Source organism: Humulus lupulus, chromosome 7, assembly GCF_963169125.1.
Source record: "Humulus lupulus chromosome 7, drHumLupu1.1, whole genome shotgun sequence".
Taxonomy (NCBI): domain Eukaryota; kingdom Viridiplantae; phylum Streptophyta; class Magnoliopsida; order Rosales; family Cannabaceae; genus Humulus; species Humulus lupulus.
The window spans coordinates 123,550,185-123,573,428 of record NC_084799.1 but is presented as its reverse complement, the minus strand read 5'-3'; the positions used below and the strand labels follow the sequence as shown (position 1 = coordinate 123,573,428).

General features: G+C 35.5%; 1 protein-coding gene and 1 pseudogene across 7 annotated transcripts; one reads left to right on the top strand and one right to left on the bottom strand.

The window, feature by feature from the left end:
• Positions 1-8,194: 8,194 nt before the first annotated feature.
• LOC133792151 (uncharacterized) lies at positions 8,195-9,285 on the bottom strand (annotated as a pseudogene).
• A 2,669-nt stretch (positions 9,286-11,954) lies between these two features.
• Positions 11,955-22,709, top strand: LOC133788600 (receptor-like serine/threonine-protein kinase NCRK). 7 transcript variants are annotated; one of them, XM_062226131.1, is made up of 14 exons: positions 12,270-13,272; positions 13,414-13,642; positions 14,034-14,090; positions 15,683-15,740; positions 16,245-16,324; positions 16,576-16,695; positions 17,276-17,380; positions 18,040-18,321; positions 18,474-18,715; positions 18,828-19,124; positions 19,514-19,750; positions 20,451-20,678; positions 20,910-22,260; positions 22,355-22,709. In XM_062226131.1, the coding sequence occupies exons 5-13, from the start codon at positions 16,255-16,257 to the stop codon at positions 21,249-21,251; spliced, it is 1,923 nt and encodes a 640-aa protein (XP_062082115.1). In that variant the 5' UTR covers positions 12,270-13,272; positions 13,414-13,642; positions 14,034-14,090; positions 15,683-15,740; positions 16,245-16,254; the 3' UTR covers positions 21,252-22,260; positions 22,355-22,709. The 7 variants fall into 7 exon arrangements, with proteins under 7 accessions (XP_062082120.1, XP_062082113.1, XP_062082118.1 ...); XM_062226129.1 differs by lacking the exons at positions 12,270-13,272; positions 13,414-13,642 and adding an exon at positions 11,960-12,241; XM_062226134.1 differs by lacking the exon at positions 15,683-15,740 and having other exon boundaries at positions 12,269-13,272.
• Positions 22,710-23,244: the final 535 nt, after the last annotated feature.

The window sequence follows — 23,244 nt, the reverse complement described above, 5'->3', positions numbered from 1 at the left end:
GTCAGCCTAAGCTTGTTCTTTTATCGCTGTTCGTAGCAAGTAAGAATTTTAAAATTGTCCAAGCTCAACTGCCCACCTCAACAATCGACCAGCGACTTTTGGCTTCTGCAGAACTTGTTGTAGGGGCTGTTCGGTTAGCACAGTGATGAGGTGTGCTTGAAAGTATGGCCGCAAAGGCTAAAGTTAAGCAGTAGGCCAATTTTTTGATGGGTGGATACCGCAGCTCTGCTTCTATTAGCCTTTTCCTTACATAATATACAACATTCTGCACATTTTCTTCCTCCCTTACCAAGAGAGCACTTGCAGATTATTCTGCGACAGCCAAATAGATGAACAAAGTTTCCATTTCCAACGATTTAGATAAAATCGGCGGCTGTGACATATGAGACTTTAAAGCCTGGAAAGCCTGCTCGCATTCCTCCGTCCATTCAAATTTCTTATTGCCTCTAAGTAGATTAAAAAATGGGACGCACTTGTCCATCGATTTGGAGATAAATTTACTTAGAGCAGCGATTCTTCCAGTTAAACTTTGGACATCTTTAATCTTTGTTGGCGATTTCATATCAACCAGGGCCTTGATCTTTTCAATATTAGCTTCAATTCCTCGCGAGTTCACTATAAATCCCAAAAATTTCCTTGATCCAACTCCAAATGAACACTTGAGGGGGTTCAGCTTCATCTGATATTTGTTCAAGACATTGAAGCATTCTTGCAAGTCCTCTATGTGTCCTTCTGCCTTTTTCAACTTAACTAGCATGTCATCAACATATACCTCCATATTTGTACCAATTAACTCCTTAAATATGTGATTGACTAGTTGTTGGTAAGCGCACCAGCATTTTTCAAACCTAAGGGCATTACCTTGTAACAGTAAAGCCCTATATCAATTCGAAAGCTAGTGTGATCATCATCAGGTGGATGCATACTGATCTGATTGTACCTAGAGTATGCATCCATGAATGACAGGATCTCGTGTCTTGCAGTGGCATCGACCAGCTGGTCGATTCTAGGGAGTGGGAAACAATCTTTAGGGCATGCTTTATTAAGGTCTGTGAAATCCATGCATGTTCTCCACTTGCCATTCGGCTTTGGAACTAATACAGGATTAGAGACCCACAATGGATAAAACGCTACCATGATGAATCAGTTCTCCTTTAGCTTCTCGACTTCATCCTTCAGAGCCTTTGATTTGTCTTTGTCGAGGAGCCTTCTCTTTTGTTGCACTGGTGGAAAGCTTTTGTCTATGTTCAGGACATGGCTGATAATTGCTAGGTCTATTCCAACCATGCCTTTATGCGACTAGGCAAAGGCTTCCTGATTCTTCTTAAAAAATTCCACCAGTTTTTGTTTTGTTGTTGTCTCTAAGTTTTTACCGACTTTCACAACCCTGGTCGGATCTGCTTCATCGAGTTGGACCTCTTCGAGGTCCTCGATTGGTCCTAATTCTTCATCAAAATCCCCAAAGCATGGATCCAAATTCCTATCCTCACTTTGGGCAACACCCTATTATGTGACACAATCACCTGATTGGGCTTGTACGTCATTGGCCGTCTGCAACTCTTTTCAGGTGGTTTCTCTCAATCCACCTTTCTTCGCCTTAGATATCAAAGAATTGTAGCACTCCCTCACTTCTCGTTGGTTCCTAATATGCATCCTATCCCTGCGTCAGTTGGGAATTTCATGGCAAGGTGTCAAACCGAGGTCACAGCTCGCAGGTCGACCAGCATAGGCCTCCCGATTACAACATTGTACACTGAAGGATAATCAACTACTATGAAAGTGGTGAGTAATGTCCTGTTCGTGGGCGCAGTTCCTGCTATAACTGGAAGCATAATTGACCTCGTTGGTGCGAGACCTTTGCCAGAAAAACCATATATGGTTTGGTTGCATGGCTCCAAGTCCTTTACGGACAACTTCATCCTTTCTAATGAAGACTTGTACAAGATGTTGACTGAGCTCCTTGTGTCAACCAACACCCTCTTAACCATCATATTGGCAATCTGGACGTCTACGACCAGCGGATCTGAATGTGGGATTCAGACATCCTGAGCATCGTCCTTAGAAAAAGTTATCAACTCTTCCTCCGTACGAGCTTTTTTAGGCGCTCGATCCTCCACACTCATCATCTTGACGTCCTGGTCGTGGCGTAAGGTCCGAGTGTACCGCTCCCTTTCCTTCCCACTATCTCCTGCAAGGTGTGGGCCGCCACAGATGGTGAGTAACATACCTGCCACAGGAGCTGGCTGTAAAGGTGGCGAGTGTTGGCGTGCAGGCGCCTACTCGTTGCTTCCTTGAGCTTCTCGTTGAGAACCTCCTGCAGCTCGTACATACCTCCTTAGGTGTCCCTGCCTGATAAGGAACTCAATCTCGTCCTTCAACTGGTTACACTCATTAGTTTCATGTCCGTAGTCATTGTGAACACAACAAAATTTTGTTGTATCTCTCTTGGATATATCCTTCCTTATAGGTGCTGGTCGCTTATAAGGGACGCTGGAGTTGGTCACTTGGTAGACCTCTGCTCTACTCTTGACAAGAGCCGTATAGTTGGTGAATCTTGGCCCATACCTATTGCCTTTGGGGCGCTTGTTTTCAGACGTTGATGGCTCATTATTCACCCTTTTTCCACCATTTTTACCATTCCCATTCCCGTTGCCTTTGCTGTTGTCATTGGTTTTATCCGACCCGTTGGCAGCTTTGGCGGGATCTTCCTTTGGTCCCTTGTATTTCGCAGGCAATTTCCCCTCGTTGGCAATCGCATCCTCAAGCTTGATGTACAGATCAGCTTGATCAAGAAACTCTTGGGTACTTTTTACCCTATTCTTCCTTAGGCTATTCCAGATGGGAGAATGACGCCTCACTCCAGCAGTTAGGGCCATCATTTTCCCCTCATCTCCCACTGTTTTAGCTCCAGCAGCTGCTGGCATGAAACGCTGGACGTAGTCTTTTAAGGGCTCTCCCTCCTTTTGTCGTATCTCGACCAGCTGGTTGGCCTCAGTGGGGTGTATGCGACCAGCGTAGAATTGTCTGTAAAATTCCTTCACGAACATTTCCCATGATACTATACTAGCAGGAGGGAAGTTAAAGAACCATTCTTGCACAGAGTTAGATAGGGTGGCGGGGAAGATCCTACAGCGGGCATCGTCTGACACCTTCTGGATATCCATCTGTATCTCACACTTGTTTACATGAGATTTTGGGTCCCCATACCCATCGAAGTTCGGCAGTATCGGCATCTTGAAGTTGCTGGGAGTTTCTGCTACAAGAATCATCTATACAAATGGAGTGCCTCTCCTGTGATCGTACTCAATGTGGGATGTCTGACTCCCTACCAGCTGCCGTACTGCCTGATTTAGTGCATCAATTTAGGCCTGCACAGCGTCGGGGATCACTAGGGCGACTGGTCCCAGAGGAGCGTACTCATCGTGCCTCTCGCGCCTGTCGTTGAGTACATCCCTCAGGTCATCATCTCTGTGCCTTTTCTCATTAGCGCCCAGCGATCAAAAATGTTATGATGTCTAGGCTGCCCCCCAGTATTTTGGCTCGTAGGCTTATTTTCTCTTGGCGGGGGGTTCCTATCTCCACCTCTTCCTTCATGCCCCCGACCAGCATTTCTCCTGCAAGAGTCGGCCTCATTATAATCATGGCCATCCCTAAACTGTGATCGACTATAGCGCGACCTACTGGTCACGTTGTTTCCTCCTCTAGCTGGCATCTCTCGAGCGTCAGGGGGAGGCTTGCGTTGGTCAGTGGGTCCCTGTGCATTATTATGCCATGGGGGTCCCCTGACTGCAGAGCTTGACTCGTCGTGCCTTCTGTTAGCAGAAGGACGTTGCCCCCTGATCGGTGGATTTGGCTCATTGGCCACTGGGCGTCTAGGGCTTCGGGAAGGCTGCCCGACCCTATTCTGCCTCTGGCGCCGGGGATTGCTTCGACCAGATTGAGAAGGTGGGTGCTGCTCAAGATCCTGAATTGGGATGTCCTGTTGAGCAGCAGGTGGTTGCTCCGACCTTTGAGGGCTTGCTAGCTGAAGCGGAGGACTCGGATTTGGGGCCCGTTGTGGTGGTGCATTTGGTGGCTGATCTGGTTGAGAAGCCAGCGCGGCTTGTCCCCTAGCCAATTGAATGACTGCTTCTAAAGCGACTGTGGCGTCTCTTTGCAGGCGGTCCATGTCTTCCTGCCGCTCATTCAGCTCCTGACGCTGACGCTCGATTTCCCTCTGTTGTTGCACCAAGGTCTCCGCCGCATTCTCTTGATTGGCCCTCAGATTGGCCAACTCTTCCTGCAACACACTTAGTGTTGTCCTCAACGTTTCAGAGTCCATTTCTTCCTCCTCAAAATCCAAGTTTTGCTTATTTTCAACCACATTTGGAGGAGAAGGCTGAGTGGATACAGTGCTAGAAGTCTGTCCAGCTCTCTTGCATGTCTTCGCCATTTGATCTTCTTAAAATCTCCAAATAATTCTCTCAATGAAAGCACCAAAATGTTGACCCTTGATTTGGCCAACGACACGGAGTCAAAATAATGACAGGAAATGAGATGAAAACAAGAAGAGAATCAAATGGAAAGCACATAAGACAAATGATTTATAGTGGTTCAACCCCAATTGGATGGTAATGACCTACGTCCACTTAGTGTTCTTATTGATATTGATTCCCAATGTTGTGAGCAATGAACTAGGGTTCACGAGCTTCACAAGTCTTGAGAGGATTACAATCTCGGTGGATAATCACACTGTGTTCTTCTCTCTGAATACAAAGATCAAAGGTTCAAAAGTCAAAAGTCCCTTCCTTGAGCCCTCTTCTTCTTATTTATAGGCTCAAGGGGGGTTACATGGGTCAATGAGCCTTAAGTACCATTAAGATCAGCGTATTAAGGTAATAAAAGGAAACATAATAAATGTAATTATTACAAGATTGTGTATCCCAAAGGAAGTAAATGCAAGTATGTGACCAGATTTGTCGCACCTAATCAAGAGACTTGACGAATCAATAATTATCTGGTCGATGGTCGAACAGGATCTCTTCACTCAAAACAGCCACGTGTAAGAAAATCTTGCCACGTCATCTGGAGCCATTTTTGGGTAAACACAACTTTATTTAATTAGTGGTGTTTTTTACTCTCGCCAATGAGGACAAGGATATCATAGATTAGCTAAAAACCTAAAGAAATAGAGATATGATTATTTTGGTATTTTTTATCATATCTTACATATTTTTGGTATATACTGTGCTATTTCTTGAAATTTGTGTGAATAGGAGTTTTATTGAGCAAATGTGATTGATTTCTATATTATTGATAATCGGTAGTTTTCAGTGTAGTTGTGTCTACTCCCATCCTTTCTCAACTTTCGATGGAGAAACTCACTAGAGAAAACTTCCTTAAGTGGAAGCAGAATATCAACATAGAGTTGAGTGGTGACAACTCTGAACTCATCATGACTGAGGAATCCCCAGAATGAGCAGCGTCTCCGCACGTTCTTGACGGCACTGTAAATGCTTGGATAGCACCGTCTCCGCACGTTCGTGATGGCACCGTCAATGCTCGAATGGCACCGTGTCCACACTTTCGTGATCAACTCACCTATGGTCTGACGTAGCTCATGAATGATCATCAAACTTTCCAGTCTTTCATGGGTGGACCTAGTAAGGGAGGAGAAAATAAGACTATTGATGTTGTTGCTGATCCAGCTAAGGCTGAAGCTATACAAGCTTCATCTTAATTAATTGATTTAATTATCAATTAGAATTATTAAAGTTGATCAGGTCAATTGTGGATAGTTTCACTGAGTTATGTAATTTTTAGAAGAAAAGAGAAATTATGGCAGATTTATTAATTAAGATAAATTGGTATCTAAATTATTAAATAAGTTTAAATCAAGGTTCAAATTATAAATAATTAATTTGATAAAGGATTTAAATAATTATTTAAGTAATTAAATCAATAGAAAATATTACATGCCTTGATTTTAAGTCCAATGGGCTTATAATCAAATGAGAAATTTTACGGGCCTAAAACTCATGATAATTTCAACCTAGGGTTGATTATTGGCTATTATTTTATTGATTTTTTAATTAAATAAATGACTTAATTGAGTCTATAAAATGAATGTTAAGAGAAAGTTGAAATAATAAGTTCAGAAGTAAAAACACACAAGTTTTTGATAGTTTTTAGATTCTCTTTAAACACAAGTCATTTTCTAAGCCTTGTTGTTCTTCTTTCTTCTTCTCTCTGTATCTATCTCATGTGTTGAGAATTGCCCACCCTAGTCTAGGTGATTCCAAGAAAATTGAAGATCGATTGGTTCAGTTTCTTTATAATACTCTACGACAAAAAGGATACAAGGGTTAGAAAAACCGAATGAATGACTCATTCATTCCGCAGCGTATAATGTAAGTATTCTTATCATCATTTCTCTTTGAATTTAATTTTAGAAACATGTTTTAGGTTATCTCATATTAATTTGTTTAATATTAGATCTACATGAAAATAAATAAAGATCTTGTATAAGTTTTCCTAACAGTTCAAATTAGGTTTGAATAAAAAAAGGATTATAAATTGCAGATTTCAAATGAATGTCTGTTATCTCAACACAAACTTATTTTTCGAATATTTTTTTTAGTGCAAAACGCTAAAAAAATAGATATAATGTATTTTATAACACGCTCATGTACTATAAATATGAGATTTTTTCTTAAACTTTGAAAAATATGGTAGTTTTTTTTCTTTAAGTTTTTATGGCTTAGTTTTTTAGTTTACATTTTTATGAGAGTTTTTCCCCATATATTTGTAAAATTTTATTTGTATACCATATTTATCTTTTATATATTTTTAGTAGCTAGTTTTGATATGTTTTGAGATTATTTTTATAATTTTAATTTATTTGTATTATTTTTTATCATTCATATTTTATAAAATATTTTTTTTACATAATTCTTAGAAAAAAAAAACTAAGACCTTCATCACCATATTTTTTATTCCCATTTCTTTTTCTTTTCTTCCATTTTTTTATCTTCTTCAATCATCATTCTATCCGCAGTAACTAGTTACCACTATTAAAACAATTTTAATCTTTTTTTGTGATAGTAATCGTATGACGCTGACAATTTTTTTTAGTGATATGTGGTAACTGGTTACAACTATAAAAATTAGTTTTATTTTTCAAGTGGTGTTGTAGTAACTGGTTACAACTAAAAAAATAATTTTGATTTTTTTTAGTAAAGTACTATTACCAAAATATCAACTGAATTGTAGCTGGTTACTTAGTGAGATTTGGAAAAAAAAAACTTATATGAAAAAAATAAACTAAATTGATCGTAAAGGTAACTAGTTACAACTAGGTTTGAAAAAAAACAAAACCAGTTGTGATGGTAATCGATTACTTAGCAAGACCTGGAAAAAAATAAAATTCAAACAAAAAATCTAAATTGATCATAATCGTAACTGGTTATAGCTAGGTTTGCAAAAAGAATCAGATCTAAAAAAAAACCAATCGCCATGGTACTTGATTACTTAGTAAAGTGTGAAAACAAAATCAAATCTAAGCAAACGAATCTAAATCAATCATTATCGTAACTGGTTACAACTAGGTCTAAAAAAAAAACCAAATATGAATAAAATAAATCAGACGATATGGTACCTGGTTACTTAAACATATTTGAAAAATAATCAAAAAATTCAAATATACAGTGCAAAATCAGATTTGAAATGGAAAAATCAGATGTGAAGAAGAAGAAGAATAAAACAAAATTTGAAAGAAGAAGAAGAAGAACCAGAGGGGCGAGGTCCGTTGCCTTTGGGGGCAGCGACGGAGGTGGCATCGCCGACAGAGATCTGAGATGAGGGAACTAAATGGGGGAGGAGAGATGAAGAAATGAGAAAAGAAAGAGAGATATCATGAGGGAGAGAGTGAGAGAGAGAGAGTTGTGTAATTAGGTTTATGGTAACTTATTTTTGGGTTTTTACCGGCGAAAATACCCAATGTTTTTACGTTGTTCCACTTTTACACCCAATATTTATTTTTTACGGTGAATATACCCAAACCCACATGAACTGTGTCTCTGTCACTACTTAACCCCTAACAACGTTAAAAACGCTTACGTGGCCAATTGCGTGTACAAACCCAGACACATATGCTTTAAAATATTAATTGCAAAAAAAAAAAGTTTTCCAACGGCTTAAATAGTGAATGCTTTCTTTATACCCACGTTTCATGTAGAAAAATCAAACCCACACTCAATATATCATCATTATGAATCGACTTGGGCTTCATGTACATATGGTTAATCAATTGAGAAGACCCAAAAATGTAGGGAAGGAAATGATAACCAACATGCTCCAAGAAATAAACAATCTGCAATTTCCTCATCAGAGCCATATACTTGACGAAGATTCTGACCACTACTGCTTGATAATCCTCCTCCTTGATCACTCATAACCTCGCTAAGCAATACAACCACGCCGCAAAATTAGTCTTGTGGCCAGTACCATAGTCGATACAGCTGGAATTCCCAAAAATATCGGTGAAGTAAGGGATGATCTCGATCGTAGACGATCGGAGTTCACCGAGGAGGAATTAGAGCATTTGGGTCTCACTATTACCAATCGCTCTTGCCAAACCTTGTACGAGACGTTTCCATACCGTGATGCCATCTGGACTGGCGGGATCTCGTCGACCCACTGGATTAGGGTTTCCAGAATGGAGACAATGGAGTCCGTGATTGGGGATTGGTGACACGGGTTGGAAATCTTGCGACCGCGAATGGACTCTGAAAGGACGACGAAACCCAGGAAGTTCTTCCCGACAAAGGATTCGTGGAATCAGCGGATGTCTTCAGGGGATTGAATTCGCTTCGACGGGGTTTGGAAATGAAAGGGCGGTGTTGCGACGGGGACCCTCTGGGTTTGGGGAACTGGGGCAAGTATTATAGCTTGTTGAGATTGGTTGGGAGGGAGGTTGATAGCCGGAGCTCGAATAGGACGGTAGTTTGGGGGAGGAGAGATTTCAGACCATGCCGGAGGAGGGTTGAAGGCGGCAGCGGCTCCACATTTGCAGCAGGCGGGAGCAGTGATGGTAGTGGTGGTGGTAGAGGGAGATGTGTCCGTAGAGATGGAGAGATGAGTCTACCCAAAGTATAAAAGTGGACTTGGACTTGTAAGACTAAGCCATGGCTTGGCCCCCCATGAAATTTAGCATGTGGTTAAGTGGACTGGGTTTGTACACGGAATTGGCCACGTAAGCGTTTTTAACGCTGTTAGGGGTTAAGTAGTTACGGAGACACAGTTCATGTGAGTTTGGGTATATTCACCGCAAAAAATAAAGATTGGGTGTAAAAGTGGAACAACGTAAAAATATTGGGTATTTTCGCCAGTAAAAATCCTTTATTTTTTATATTTGATAGAATTATCATATTTTAAACTTTTTTTCTTTCAAAACTTACTATATTATGTATAATTATTTTTTTTTCCATAAATATAAAAATTATATTTATTTTTCTCATATTTATATAAACTTCTCATAATAATATTATTTACTCATTATTAATTGGACCGATTCTAAGGTTTATTTAGCCTTAGGCAGAAAAACAAAATTTGAAGTCTTTTTAATAAGAAAAATCTTTTTAATAAGAAAGTATTACAAAAGTTAACAAAATAAAGTATTTTAACTGATATTTTAAAAAAAAAATTTAAGCCTCTAGGCTAATGGGCCCTAAGCGTGGACTTAGCCTGCCACCCTAATTATCAATTACTCCATAAATTTCCTTAATTTTGTGAAAATTTGCCAAAGATGATGTCAAGCTTTCGCAATGTGAGGTTAAGTGAGTTTCAAATTCTATATGTATAACTCCTTGTAGATTTAGAATGTGAATGCGAGTTTGATGATTTTGAATTTGAGATATATTTTTTTATTTTTTATGTTTTGGTATTAAGTTATACTTTTAGATGTAGTTAAATCATTTTAGGTGGACAGAGAGATAGTTTTGTAATATGTTATGGGAAAATATTATGAATTTTCGAATACTCACATATTTACATATGTATCTTAATAAAAGGGAAATTTCAATTTATATGCTTAATAAAAGTTATAATTACAAAAAAAATGTTAGGTTTATTAAAATTTTTAAAATAATGATATTTTTTTGTACTTTACCCAAAATGTTCTTATCATTTTTTCATCACTTTTCACTCCTCATTTCTCTCTTCTCTCTTCCCTTTCTCTCTCTCTCTTATTTCACTATCTCTCACCTCACACCACCACCAACACTACCACCACACTAAATATTATATTTCGAACAGATTTGGACATGATTTTTGAGTTTTTTTGGCGATTTTTTTTTCAGATCTGAAACTCTGCAGAAAATCGACCTTGCTCGATGGTGGTTCGATGGTGCTCGATGCCAGCTCGATGGGACCTTCAAAATCATGATTTTTCATGAAAAAATGACTTAGCTCGATGGTGGTTCGATGGTAGCTCGATAGTGGCTTGATGATGCTTGATGCAATTCTTACAAGAGACATAATTTATCACTCGGGTGTCCGTTTGAGATATATATATATATATATTTTTTTTTGGGTATTTTTTCAAGATCTACACGTTTAATATGTTAATATGCACATTTGTGAAGTGTAACACTTGTAAAAAATACAAAAGTGCAAACATACCTCATGTTTAAGACATCTTTTGGTATATTTTAAGTTTTAAGCTTCCCAAATGTACATATGAGCATATTAAACGTGTAGATCTTGAAAAAATACCCAAAATAAAAAAAAAATCTCATCAAATGGACACCCGAGTGAAAAATTATGTCTCTTACAAGAATTGCATCGAGCATCATTGAGCACCATCGAGCCACTATCGAGCTACTATCGAACCACCATCGAGCTAAGTCATTTTTTCATGAAAAATCATGATTTTGAAGGTCTCATTGAGCTGGCATCGAGCACCATCGAGCCACTATCGAGCTACCATCGAGCAAAGTCATTTTTTCATGAAAAATCATGATTTTGAAGGTCTCATTGAGCTGGCATCGAGCACCATCGAGCAATGTCGATTTTCTGCAGATTTCATAATTTCAGATCTAAAAAAAATCGCAAAAAAACCCCAAAAATCATGTCAAAATCTGTTCGAAATATAATATTTAGTGTGGTGGTGTTGTTGTGAGGTGAGAGAGAGTGAAATAAGAGAGAGAGAGAGGGAAGAGAGCATAGAGAAGTGAAGAGGAAGTGGAAATGACATTTTGGATAAAGTGCAAAAAAAATAGCATTATTTTGTAATTTTTAATATACATATTATTTTTTTGTAATTATAAAGATGATCAAGTAGGGGTGAGCATCGGTCGGTTTGAGCGGTTTTTTTATAACATAAAATTCAGAATTTGGTTTTCGGTCCAGATTGGTGCAATCCAAAAACCGACCGACCAAACTAGTTAAAAGAAAAAACCGACCGTTTTGGAAACCGAATTTCTTATTTTTTAAAAATTTTTTGCTTTTTTTTTTTTTAAGTTTTAGTTAAAAAACTAAATTTTTTGGATTGTTGGAATTCATTTTTGTGCATTTTTAAAATATAAATATATAGAACATAATTTTTTATTTAATAATTATATAATATTATATTATTCGGTCGGTTTCGGTTTCGCCGGTCGCTCCGAACAAAATTTTCAAACCGACCGAAGAGTGGCGGTTTGCGCTGTTGGCGGTTTTTTCGGTGTTCGGTTTAATCAGTTTTAACTTTTTTGATGTTCGAAAGATCGGTATATACACTTTTTTCGATTTTTCAAATTTTATGATCTGCCTTATGATCAAGCATACAAATTAAAATTTTCCTAATAAAATAGCCTTTTAGTCCTCGAAATTCAGTAATTTTGTAACAGTAGCTAAAACAATAGATCCCACTTTCGATGACCATCTTGGGAACCAAGAAGGTCAGTCGAGTAAGTCAGATCACCTTCTCTGCTTTAGTGCATACAATTCTCAACGTCACTTCATTTCAATTCTCTTCTTTTCTTTCCCCCCTCCTCTCTCCCCTAGTGCCAAAGTGCTCTCTCTCTCTCTCTCAACCCCTACTTTCTCTCTCTCTCTCTCTCTCTCTCAATCAAAATCTCCATAGCCAAAGTGCTTTTCCAGCTCCATTAATCAGATCTCTACTGTAGTTCGATTTGATATGACTAAGCAGCAGCTCTAAAGGATGAACTCGTTTTAGCCAAACTAACATGGCCAGATCGCTTTTTCTCCATTTCTTATTAAGGTACATACATTCTCTGAAATTCAGCTTTTTTTTTTTGTTTTTTTTCTTACTTTTGGACTATCTATGTGTTAATTTTAGAGTATCGGTCGCTCAAAACCAATTGTTAATGGAGTTGAAAAGGAAAAAAAAGAAGCAAATAATTACAACGAGAGAAGAGTGTTTTTGTAATCATGTGAAATTTGATCGTTAGGGGAATGCCACATCATTGACTTTAGAAGCCAAATGATTCCTTCTCTTGCATTCGATCTTCTTTCTTTAAAAATTCTCGTTGATGTCGTTTATTAATCCAACGGTCAGGATCATCTGATGATGCCGACACGGGTTTTGGATTCAATTTCAATTTGTGTGCGTATGGGCCCAATGTGATGTAGGTTGCAGTGTGGCCCACAGCCTAAGCTCAGGTTAGTGGGGCCCGGTGTTCACGTTGAGGTTTTTTTTTTTACAAATTACACGTCGCTTTACGAAGTTCCAACGTGTATATCTGTCTTTGAAGCCAAGTCTTTCAAGTTAATTGGTTTGTAATAATTATAGCCGTTATCTCTATTTAAACCCAGAATGAAAATAAAAAAAAATCGATTTGGATATGGTCTATGATTGTCCGTGAATTGTTTTGACAACCACTTTGGACCCACGTATATATTAGGGAGCTAAGACGCGAAGTTAGTGAAAAAAATAATAATGGGTTTTCAAACTATAATGAGGATTAGATATGGTGATGACTGATGGGTGAGGTAAGGAGTCTCTTTCAGATTGGCAAAATAGTGATTTTCAACGAGGTGGTTGATGGGCTCACTGCTCAACTTAGCACCAATTCCCTTTTTAAGTGTTTTGTCCAGAATCCCATTAGTTTTTGTCCTCTATTGTTGTCATATGTCTTTTAAGCAATACCCTTTTCTTAACATTGCCAATATCTACTCTTCGGTCTTTTGGGTCTTCCTGAGTAATCATGAGGATTGGAGAGTCGGCATGAATTTGGTAATTACTTTCAGCACACGAGAACACGACTCAGCTGTTCTATCCTCACTATTAAGGTGCGGTTAACTATTTTATTATGATTTTTCTGAAGTGGGTGAACTAATATGCTTGTGCTTAGAGACCAACATTTTTTTTTGTTCATTTTTCTGGGTTTAAGTTTATCTTTGTTGGTATATGTCTTTATGTACTGTTTCTAGATTAGATAGCCAGTAACAGTTAGGAGCTCGTTGGGTTCAGAAAAGACTTTTGTCGCCAGCTAGTGGTCGTACTTATGAAGGGTAATGCAGTGTGTCTTTATTGCGACCCGCTGGAAGCAGTTACAATTGTAAATGAATGAAAGATTTCGGATTGGGTTTTGTTACGGATGTGCCTAACCTATGCACTTTCACGTCATCATGTGAATTGGCTGTGCTGGTGTAAAAGCAAGTAAATGTTTTGTTTTTTATTTTGTTGGAAAATATTCTAATCACATTTTTGAAATTACATATCATCAAATATGCTCATAGTAAATTCTATTTTATTTTAAATATTTTAATATTATAATATATGTATATTAGTTTAATTTAATTAGTTTTTATTTTAAAATTATTTTAAATTTTTTATCATACTACAAAATATATATATTAAATTAAAAAATAATATACCAACAAAACCCACAAAATTATATATATATATACAGTACTAACATAATTATATATTACTATTAAAATATATATACCATAATACCAAATTATGTACTACCATTATATATTATAATATATAATAAAACTTATAAAAAAAAGTTTAAAAAATAAATATAATTTTAATTTCTCTCCAGGATATGCCGTGGCTGTCTGCCTTGCTCGCTGCCCAATATCATTTTGACAGTCGCACGGTACATACTTAATATCTTTATTTATGAGACTAGATACTTACACTGTTGCATTGCATTTATATTTTCAGCTGTGTCATTATTTCATGTTTTAAAGTGGTAACTATCTAATTGTACATAATAAGACCATCTCTAATGTATAAACTAGAAAGGTGTTCAATTTATATAAGTTTATGCTTTTTAGATTTTGTGTTTTGACAAATTACTTTTTAGATCTTGTATCTTTTAAAATAGTTCAAATAGACTCCTAAACATGATTTTGATCAAAGTTTTTTTAACTAAAATCACAAATAATTCATCAAACTAACAACTCAGAACAAAAATACAATCATTCTGCCTAAGCATTATGTTGTTATATTTAATTTTTTGTTCATCAAAATTAGGTTTAGGAACATATTTAAATAATTTTACAAAATACAGGGTCCAAAAAATAATTTATCAAAATACAGGCTCTAAACAGGGAATGAGTCAAAACACAAAGGCTAAAAAAATATAAACTCATATTATATTTAACATAATTTTTGGCATTTTAAGAAGCCATTTGATATAAGAAAGTAACTATTATAAATGATAATCAGTAAATTAAATATTTAAAAAAACAATTAATGACAATATTGTAATAAAAAAAGGTGTGTTAAAGTCTCTTATTAATGTTTAATAACAATATTGTAATTTGTAAAGGAAAAATGTATATTTATTGTTGTGTCAAATTTTAACACAACTCTTAACACACCATTGGAGAAATAGTTGTTTTACAAAAAATGATGAAAGATAGCATTGCATCATGAATTTGGTATTCTATTGGATTGGAAATGTTCTAAGACAATCTCCAATACAAGATGTAAATTTTGTGTCAAATTTAGCACAAAAAATGAGTTAATATTTGTAATTGTGCTCCAATGTACAATATGCAAATTAACAAAAAAAAAATCAATAAATCATTTAATATTTATTGAGAACATACAAAAATTTTTATTTTTTTTATTTTTTATTATCCAAATTATGTATTCCAAAAAATCTGTTATTAAAAAAATAAAGAAAAAATGATATATGGTTTGTTATTAATTGTTAACTACCTAATTATAATAATTAGTGATAATTTGTTAAATATAATAAAAAAATAGTATTTATTGATCTATATTATATTTTATGCTAAATTTATCACACTTTTTGAAACACTATTGTACTAATTTTTTAGCACTCTGTCGGAGATGCTCTAAGGATGTCTGTGCCAAAATTTGTGTTAACAAAATTTTAGGCTAGTATTAGATGAATTTTTTTGTTTGTGTATTGTATGAGAGACTCGGTGCATTATGCTGTGCATTGAATGACAAAATTTCTAGAAGTTTGTTGGCCAACTATGGTTGGCAGTTCTTACCTATATACATCATTTTTGTACTGCTCTGTGTCTAATTATGAACATTTAAGTGGGTAAATATTTTCAAAATTCGTTTGCTTTTTTTGACCACCCCCCAAAAAGAAACAAAAAAAATTCTTTGGTTCTAGCCATAAGTTTGTATTAAAACCTTTAGAGTGATTTGTTATTTGAATATTATTTTATTAATTTAGACTTAATTGTTCATGTGCATGCACAGATTGTAATTGAGAGGAGTTGAATGAAGTTCAAGAGTTAACCTGTTGTCCCTTAGGAAGGTAACTTCTTCTTTGTTATGTTGTCAATCATTTTAGCAATCTTTCTTTGTTACATTCCTTTTCCTTAAGTTGCCACGAAAACATGGCAACGGAATTTAGATTACCCATGCTTGCTCTACATGTAACTTTGCCAATAAAAGATCACTTTCTAGAACTAATGGAGTCCGTTAACGCAGGTTTATTTAGTTATTTTTTTCATTGTTTTAACGCTTGCAAACTTGCTTTTCACTTCAAGATAAAAGCTAATTGAAGTTGCAGATGATTTAGTTTTTTGATTCTTATCTGAAGTAAATCAGTTCTATGCTTGTAATTATTTTTGTAAGTTGAAATAACTAGGTATAGGGAAAATAACAACTATAATAATTAATTTTCTTGTATATACAAAAGAGTTATCTATCATTTAATGAAGTAATGCACATAAACTTTCTTTCTCCACTACTTCGTGTCAGCATTTTTGTACTAAATAAATATAAAGTCCATCTGAAAATTTGTTTTGTTGATCAGGTTGGGTTAGATGAAGTCCCAAGTCGAAATTGTCTTTGCTTGTCTTGTGAGCATCATCTTGATTCGTTCAAGTCTTTGTGGTTAGTATTCAATTTTATAATGATTTCAGAAAGAAATCTCCTATTTTTGTTTGTAACGCCTAAATTTTGCATACCTTCTGTTCTGTAATTTATGCTGTCTGGAATATGCGGACAGTTTAGGAATGTACTTCATTTCCAAAACTGTTACCAATTTCAACGTATCTTATGTTTTGATGCATACTGCTATTTCAAGTATTATATGGTATCTGAATTATGAGTGTGAAGCTTATTTCTATAACTTAATTGGACAGATGAAGTTTCAAATATATCTGGCATAAAGGACTGGACTTGCGAATGCTCCTCTAAATATCAAGGAAATAGAAGCTTTACAGTTGGATCTAACTGTACAACATCCTGCGATTGTAGTCAGGGTATGCTGCTAAATGTTGTGGTATAATCATATGAAGCTTCACTCTGATCACACTTAATAACAGATTTTTGCTATTGGTGTTGTTGGTCTTAAGCCTCTCGGGTAAACATTTTTGGTTGGTTTGTTATCTATAGGCATTCCTTATGCTTCCCTCCCTAGATATGCGTTTGGAACATCTTAATACATGTGACGGAGAATCTATGTAGGGTAGTCTTTTCCTGTAATATAAAAAAGTAGGGTAGTCTTTTCCTGTAATATAAAAAAGTGTGCAAACTTTTCATGTTGTTATGTTATCTAATCTGTGTGTTTCGAGGTTAAAAGCATCAGAATCTTGTACTTGCATCAGATTTTTTGTATATATATATTTAAATTTTTTCCTTTTATTGATGAAATTGAAGGAATTTATTGTACTGATATGTGTCAAACTTTTGAAGTTGTAAATCAATTTTCATAAGTGTTATGGTTGTTGTTCACCCTTTGAAGCCTCCCTAAAATCTCTGTGCATTCATATGTCTTGAGTCTATTTATTTTACAGACAAGATTTTGTGATGTTTGGATAAGCTAACTGCATCTCTTTGTAGATGCTGGGCGTGTATGGACTTGTAAATGTCCTGCTGATGGACTCCCTAAAGTTGCAGCTGATAACCAGTACAGAAACTGTTTTGCAGCATGCAATTGTACATCCGGTACTTTCCTCTGTCTCTTCTTTGTATGTGTATGTTTGCCTTTTCAATTGTTTAATAATATCATGGTGCAAATACTATTTGGAGTAGGGTGTGTGTCTGAACTTCTTTTATGGTACATCATGAGTATAAAACATAAATAAAAAAATTAATGTTTGTGTATTGGAATGACCTTTCCTCTCATTTTTGGATGGAATAGCCATTTCACCAAAATGATGGAAAAACCATTCAATTGGAATGATATTCCAATGCTATATAAAGCAACCAAACAGAGGAATAGAAAAAAAATAGTATCCATTCCATTACTTCAACCAAACATCACTTTAGTGTCAAAGAATCTAATAGTGGAATTTAATGTGCTCTACTCAGTAATCGGATAGTTTACCAGTTATTCTTGTTAAGCTTGAAATTAAAAGTGCATATAAGTTTTTTGAAATAATTATAAAATAACATAACAGTTTCTTCTTTTACCACAAATTATGTTTTACAGCAGCAATCTTCTGTTGTGTGCAATTTCTTTTACTCTTCCATCTTTCTTATGCTTTCTGTGTTCATCAGTTTTAGTTGAGTATGTCAAGTTACTTTTCATGCCAAAAATCATTAACAGCTGTTACGTTAATGTTATAAGAGGCTTACTTCGCATGGTGGTTGCTTCTTGACAGGATCTCTCAATGAAGCTCAATCTTCAAAAAAGCACATGTCGAGCAAAGCGATAGTCATTATTTTATTATTACTATGTGTTATGCTCACAACTCTTGCATTTCTATTGTCGGTGGCTTGCTACTTTTATCAAAGAGACAAGCGTGCCATTCAACCGCCAGTATTCTCTTCAGACAGAGAAACCAGCTGCAACAGTGCCACCAATTTAATTAACCATAGGACTTATTCGCTGCCTGAAACTAAAGTTTCTGTAGACTCTCAGTTTCCCATTAAACATATTACTGGTTAGTCATATAATTAACCATGGTCTTGCAGTAACTTTAGAAGATACATTAGAAGCTTACTTTCCTTTTCCATTTTGTAATTCTACCTGCAAACCGTCTCTCATCCTTTTTGTGGGGCACTTGAACTAATGCAATTCATCATTCGATCGTAGATTGCTTTCAGATGAGTTCTTGTTTATCAGGGAACGAAACAGGAAAAATATATGGAGTTATTATTCAGTTTTCCTACTCTGAATTGCAAAATGCCACCGAAAATTTTGCAAATTCAAATCTTATAGGAGTGGGGGGAAGTAGTTATGTTTATCGTGGCAAGCTGAAAGATGGCAGAACTGTAGCAGTTAAGCGATTAAAGAATCAGAAAGGGCCTGATGCAGATTCTGTGTTTTTAACAGAGGTATAAGTTATAATAATCAGCTTGCATATAGTTGGCATACTTGTCATCATGTTAAGACTAAATAATTACTCTTTCCCAGTTTTTCTAATTTTAAATCTGTTGTTTAACTTAGATTGAGCTGTTGTCAAGACTAAATCATTGTCATGTGGTGCCTCTGCTTGGCTACTGCTCTGAATCCCATAGAAAACATGCTGAGAGATTATTGGTATTTGAATACATCCCTAACGGCAATCTTCGAGATTGTTTAGATGGGGCCTTGGAGAAAACAATGGATTGGGGTACTCGTGTTGCCATTGCAATTGGAGCTGCAAGAGGCTTGGAGTATCTCCATGAAGCGGCTGCTCCAAGAATTCTGCATCGAGATGTAAAATCAACAAACATTCTTCTGGATGGAAACTTGCAAGCAAAGGTATATCGTGATCCATATTCCATTCTATCATGTACAGAAAGTTTAGATTATGTACAGTGACATGGGAAAATTCTAATGAGGTTTCTTACAATGAGAAAATGGGGGTTTTATTAGACTACAGGAACTAGCAGTCCAATTCTAAACATGATTTTAGTATTAATATTAATCTTCAAGTCTTCTTCAATAATTGTTTTAAGAATTTAGCCAGGGTATATTGTCTTTAAAATTATTGAGAAATAAACTAAAGTACTTGTTACTATCATCTCATCGTGTTGGGAGTGGAAGTTCTTGTTTATTATACTTCTACATAAAATGTACTTGGGTATTTGATGCTATTGTCATTATATTTCACCTTGTTTCTGCATCTAATAGATTTAGAAAATGTGCAGATAACGGATCTTGGTATGGCAAAACACTGGATAGCTGAAGGATTATCCAGCCCTTCCAACTCTCCAGCAAGGATGGAAGGGACTTTTGGGTATTTTGCACCAGAGTATGCCATTGTTGGACGAGCCTCTCTTAAGTCGGATGTTTACAGTTTTGGGGTAGTTCTGCTTGAGCTTATCACTGGTCGACCACCCATTCATAAACGAAGTGGCAAAGGGGAAGAAAGCCTTGTCATATGGGTACAAATTATCCACATCATGTCCCTTACAAGCATATTCATAGTTAACTATTACATTGATTTTAAACTTATGCTAACATCAAACTTACCTTATAAATATATATATATCCTGAGGTAGCTTTCAATTATGAATATACTTAGTTTCAATTCTTTTTTTTTTCTTCGTCTTAATTAAAGCCATTTATTATGGAGGTTTTGTAATATAATATACATTTTTGAACTCTGTGTTTTGTCCTATTATCTGTTTGGACCCTTTGTTTTAACAAATTACTTTTTGGACCCTATGTTTTGTAAAATGGTTCAAATAGAATCCTAAACCCGATTTTGGTTAAATTTATTTAACTGAAATCATAAATAATTCATCAACTTAATAATTCAGAACAAAAATAAAATCATTATGCTTAAAAATTATTGTTATATTATTTTTTTCTTCATCAAAATTGAGTTTAGGGTCTATTTGAACTATTTTACAAAATATAAGATCCACTAATAAAATTTTTCAAACACAGGATCCACAAAAAAGTATAAACCTTGTAATATACTATTGATGCACTTGCAATGGCAACACTTAATCGATAGTCACCATGGTACTCCTTAGAAAGTTATCTTTTGTAATTTTGTTAATTTAGAAACATCCTGTGAAAGTTTTCTATACATGGTCCAATATTAACCTATGTGCGTATGTTTGTGTCTTGTTTCAGGCTACTCCTCGTTTGCGGGATAGTAGGAGAATAATTATGGAGTTGGCTGACCCACATTTGGATGGGAATTTTCCGGAAGAAGAGATGCAGATTATGGCTTACTTGGCAAAGGAATGCCTGCTATTGGACCCTGAGACCAGACCAACCATGGGTGAGGTGGTTCAAATTCTTTCAACTATTAAACCGGAGAGATCTAGAAGGACACACATTTCTGTGAATTTTTCTCAGGTAATTTATTCTTCATTAGCTACATAATAGTCCTAGTTTGACTATCTCTATGTCTCTACACTACAGTCACTTAGTATTTTGTTAGAAAACAACAAGAATATTGTTCTAATTAATGCATTTAATTTTCTTGTAGTGCCTACCTACCCCTAGCTTTCTCTTTGACGAGCATAATTGGAACACTATACTTGCTTTAAATCCAACAAATTGTTTTTCTTTTTGGCTGTCATGCAGAGATCATCTGCATACGGCACACACAGTGTAGAATGCATAGACAGACCTCATTTGAATCATATTTACAAAAATAACACACATATGGAGGGTTCTCAAGATGTAGAGGAGCTAAAGCAAGTCGTGTCCTGTGAACGGTCAGGTCGCTGTTCCCTGCCACTTGATGCTGAATGCAATCTTTGTAGTGAAAAGATGGAAGAAAATAAAATTTCAGCCGAGTACATGGAGAGATTGGTGCTCTTAGCATCAAAAGCTAGAAGCTGGCGTGCGTCAGATGATGAAACAGTGGACATAACTGAACCTCGGTTTGAATCATTTCGTATGGGAAATGTTTGTCCCCCATAAAATCCTGTAGTCTTGGATGAAGGGTGCGTAACAAGAGAAGGACGAAAGGATTTAGTCCTGGTAATGTTACTTTTTGTTGGAGATACTTTGTTCATGAGAGGAGGATAAGAAAGCAGGTTTCGAGATGACTTGTAACTAAAAAGTTTTCTTTTCCTTCAAAAATAGTGGAAAAGAAAAGGTTGAATATGTTAGATGATCATATCATGATTATCTTAATTGTTTCATTTTGTTCATTATTTCATGTACAGAAAAGGAAAGGAACATACAAATTCAAAAAACTCTTGTTATATTTTAGAATATGAAATTGATAGGTATTGTAATCTTTGTACAATATAATAATTTTGGTTTAGTTCACCAATGAACATAGCTAGCTATATCTGTATGTTGAGCCTCTTTTAGAGGAATCCCACCAGTTTTGCTCAATTGTGGTAGTTTGTACTCCTTATAAGTTACAACACTGAATCAGTCTCCAACCCAGCCTATTTCCTCCCCAGGTTGTAGGTACTGAAATTACGAAAACTACCTCTTAGTTTGTCAGTTTACTTAGAATCTAATACATGTAATAATTGGGACTAATGTTCCCAGAACATAATCCAAACCATGTAGAGTTTCACACATAAATTTTAATCTTCTATATCTAGAATTCTTACCACATTAGAAATGTGGTTTTTTTTTTTAAAAAAGAAAAAGAAAGCTATGCTATATCTCAGTTAAAAGGGTAGTTGAAACTTTTTCATATGCCTACACATGATCCCTTTATGTAGTCAACTTTAAGAGGTGGGTTAGTTGAAGTACCTGATGTTTTGAATGGTAGATGAAGTGTGACTTATGGACAGGATGATGCATTATATATATATATATACAAAATTCATAAGTTAATCCATATTTGGACAATTCACTTGATTTTCAGAATTTGTGTTATAGATATGGATCCACCTCCACCTCCGCTGACAGAACCGCTGTTTCCACCGTCTCCAGCTCCCCCAGATGGAGGATGCTTGGAAAGATGGTAGATAACTTCTTTGTTTGTTTATTTAAAAATAAAAGAAAAAGTTACACTGATGCTAAATTTGAGTGTTGTGTACATTTTGATTTTTTTGCAGCTTGTGGTTCTTCTGTTGCTGTGGTCTATTTAGAAGCTGCTGTTTGCCCGGCCCACTGTTTGAAGCAGGACCAACTCCTCCTCCTTAATGTTCTCATTATTCACATTTTCAATGTGTGTTTTTTTTTTTTTGAGAGTGAGTCTTACAGAAACTAATTTTTTGTTTGACAAAATAGTTTCTTTTTATATTGACATGTTGATAATACTTTGTTCATTTCCCCAATAATACCAATTTGGTTTGAAGTCGAAACTTTCTACTTCCTTTATGTAAAATAAAAATTGTGTCGTGTATGGTATATGTGTATTGTATAGACAACTGAAATTATAATTGCACTTTCACATTCTCTCCCGATTTAGTTGTTTGTATAGTTGTCCAAGAAAATTTAGAAAACTTTTGCTACTACTAAATACCACAATTGGCAAATTAAGGAACATAAAGTAAAGTTAAAACCTATCATATACATATAATCTTAAGGAATTTTTACATAACAATATTACAAATTAATAACAAGGATGTTATTTGTTAATTATGACATGTTTTATGCCAGAAAACTAAAAATAAATATACCATCAGCTTATAAAAGGAAGTTTAATTATATGACACCAATTAACAAAATCAAATACTTTATAACTTACATAAAATAGAATAACATGACAACATCAATTTCAAATAAATCTACTTCCCTCATTTCTAATTTCTCCACAGCTAATAACTCTAAAAAAACTCGAAACTGACCAAAAAAAACATTGTACAATAATAAGGACCACATGCAATAAATTGAGTAATGAAACTTGTGCGTTTCTAGAACAGTGCCCAAAAAAATTAGACACTACCACTAGACACAAAATAGAATAAAACACTATAAACTATTACATTATTAGATACTTCAA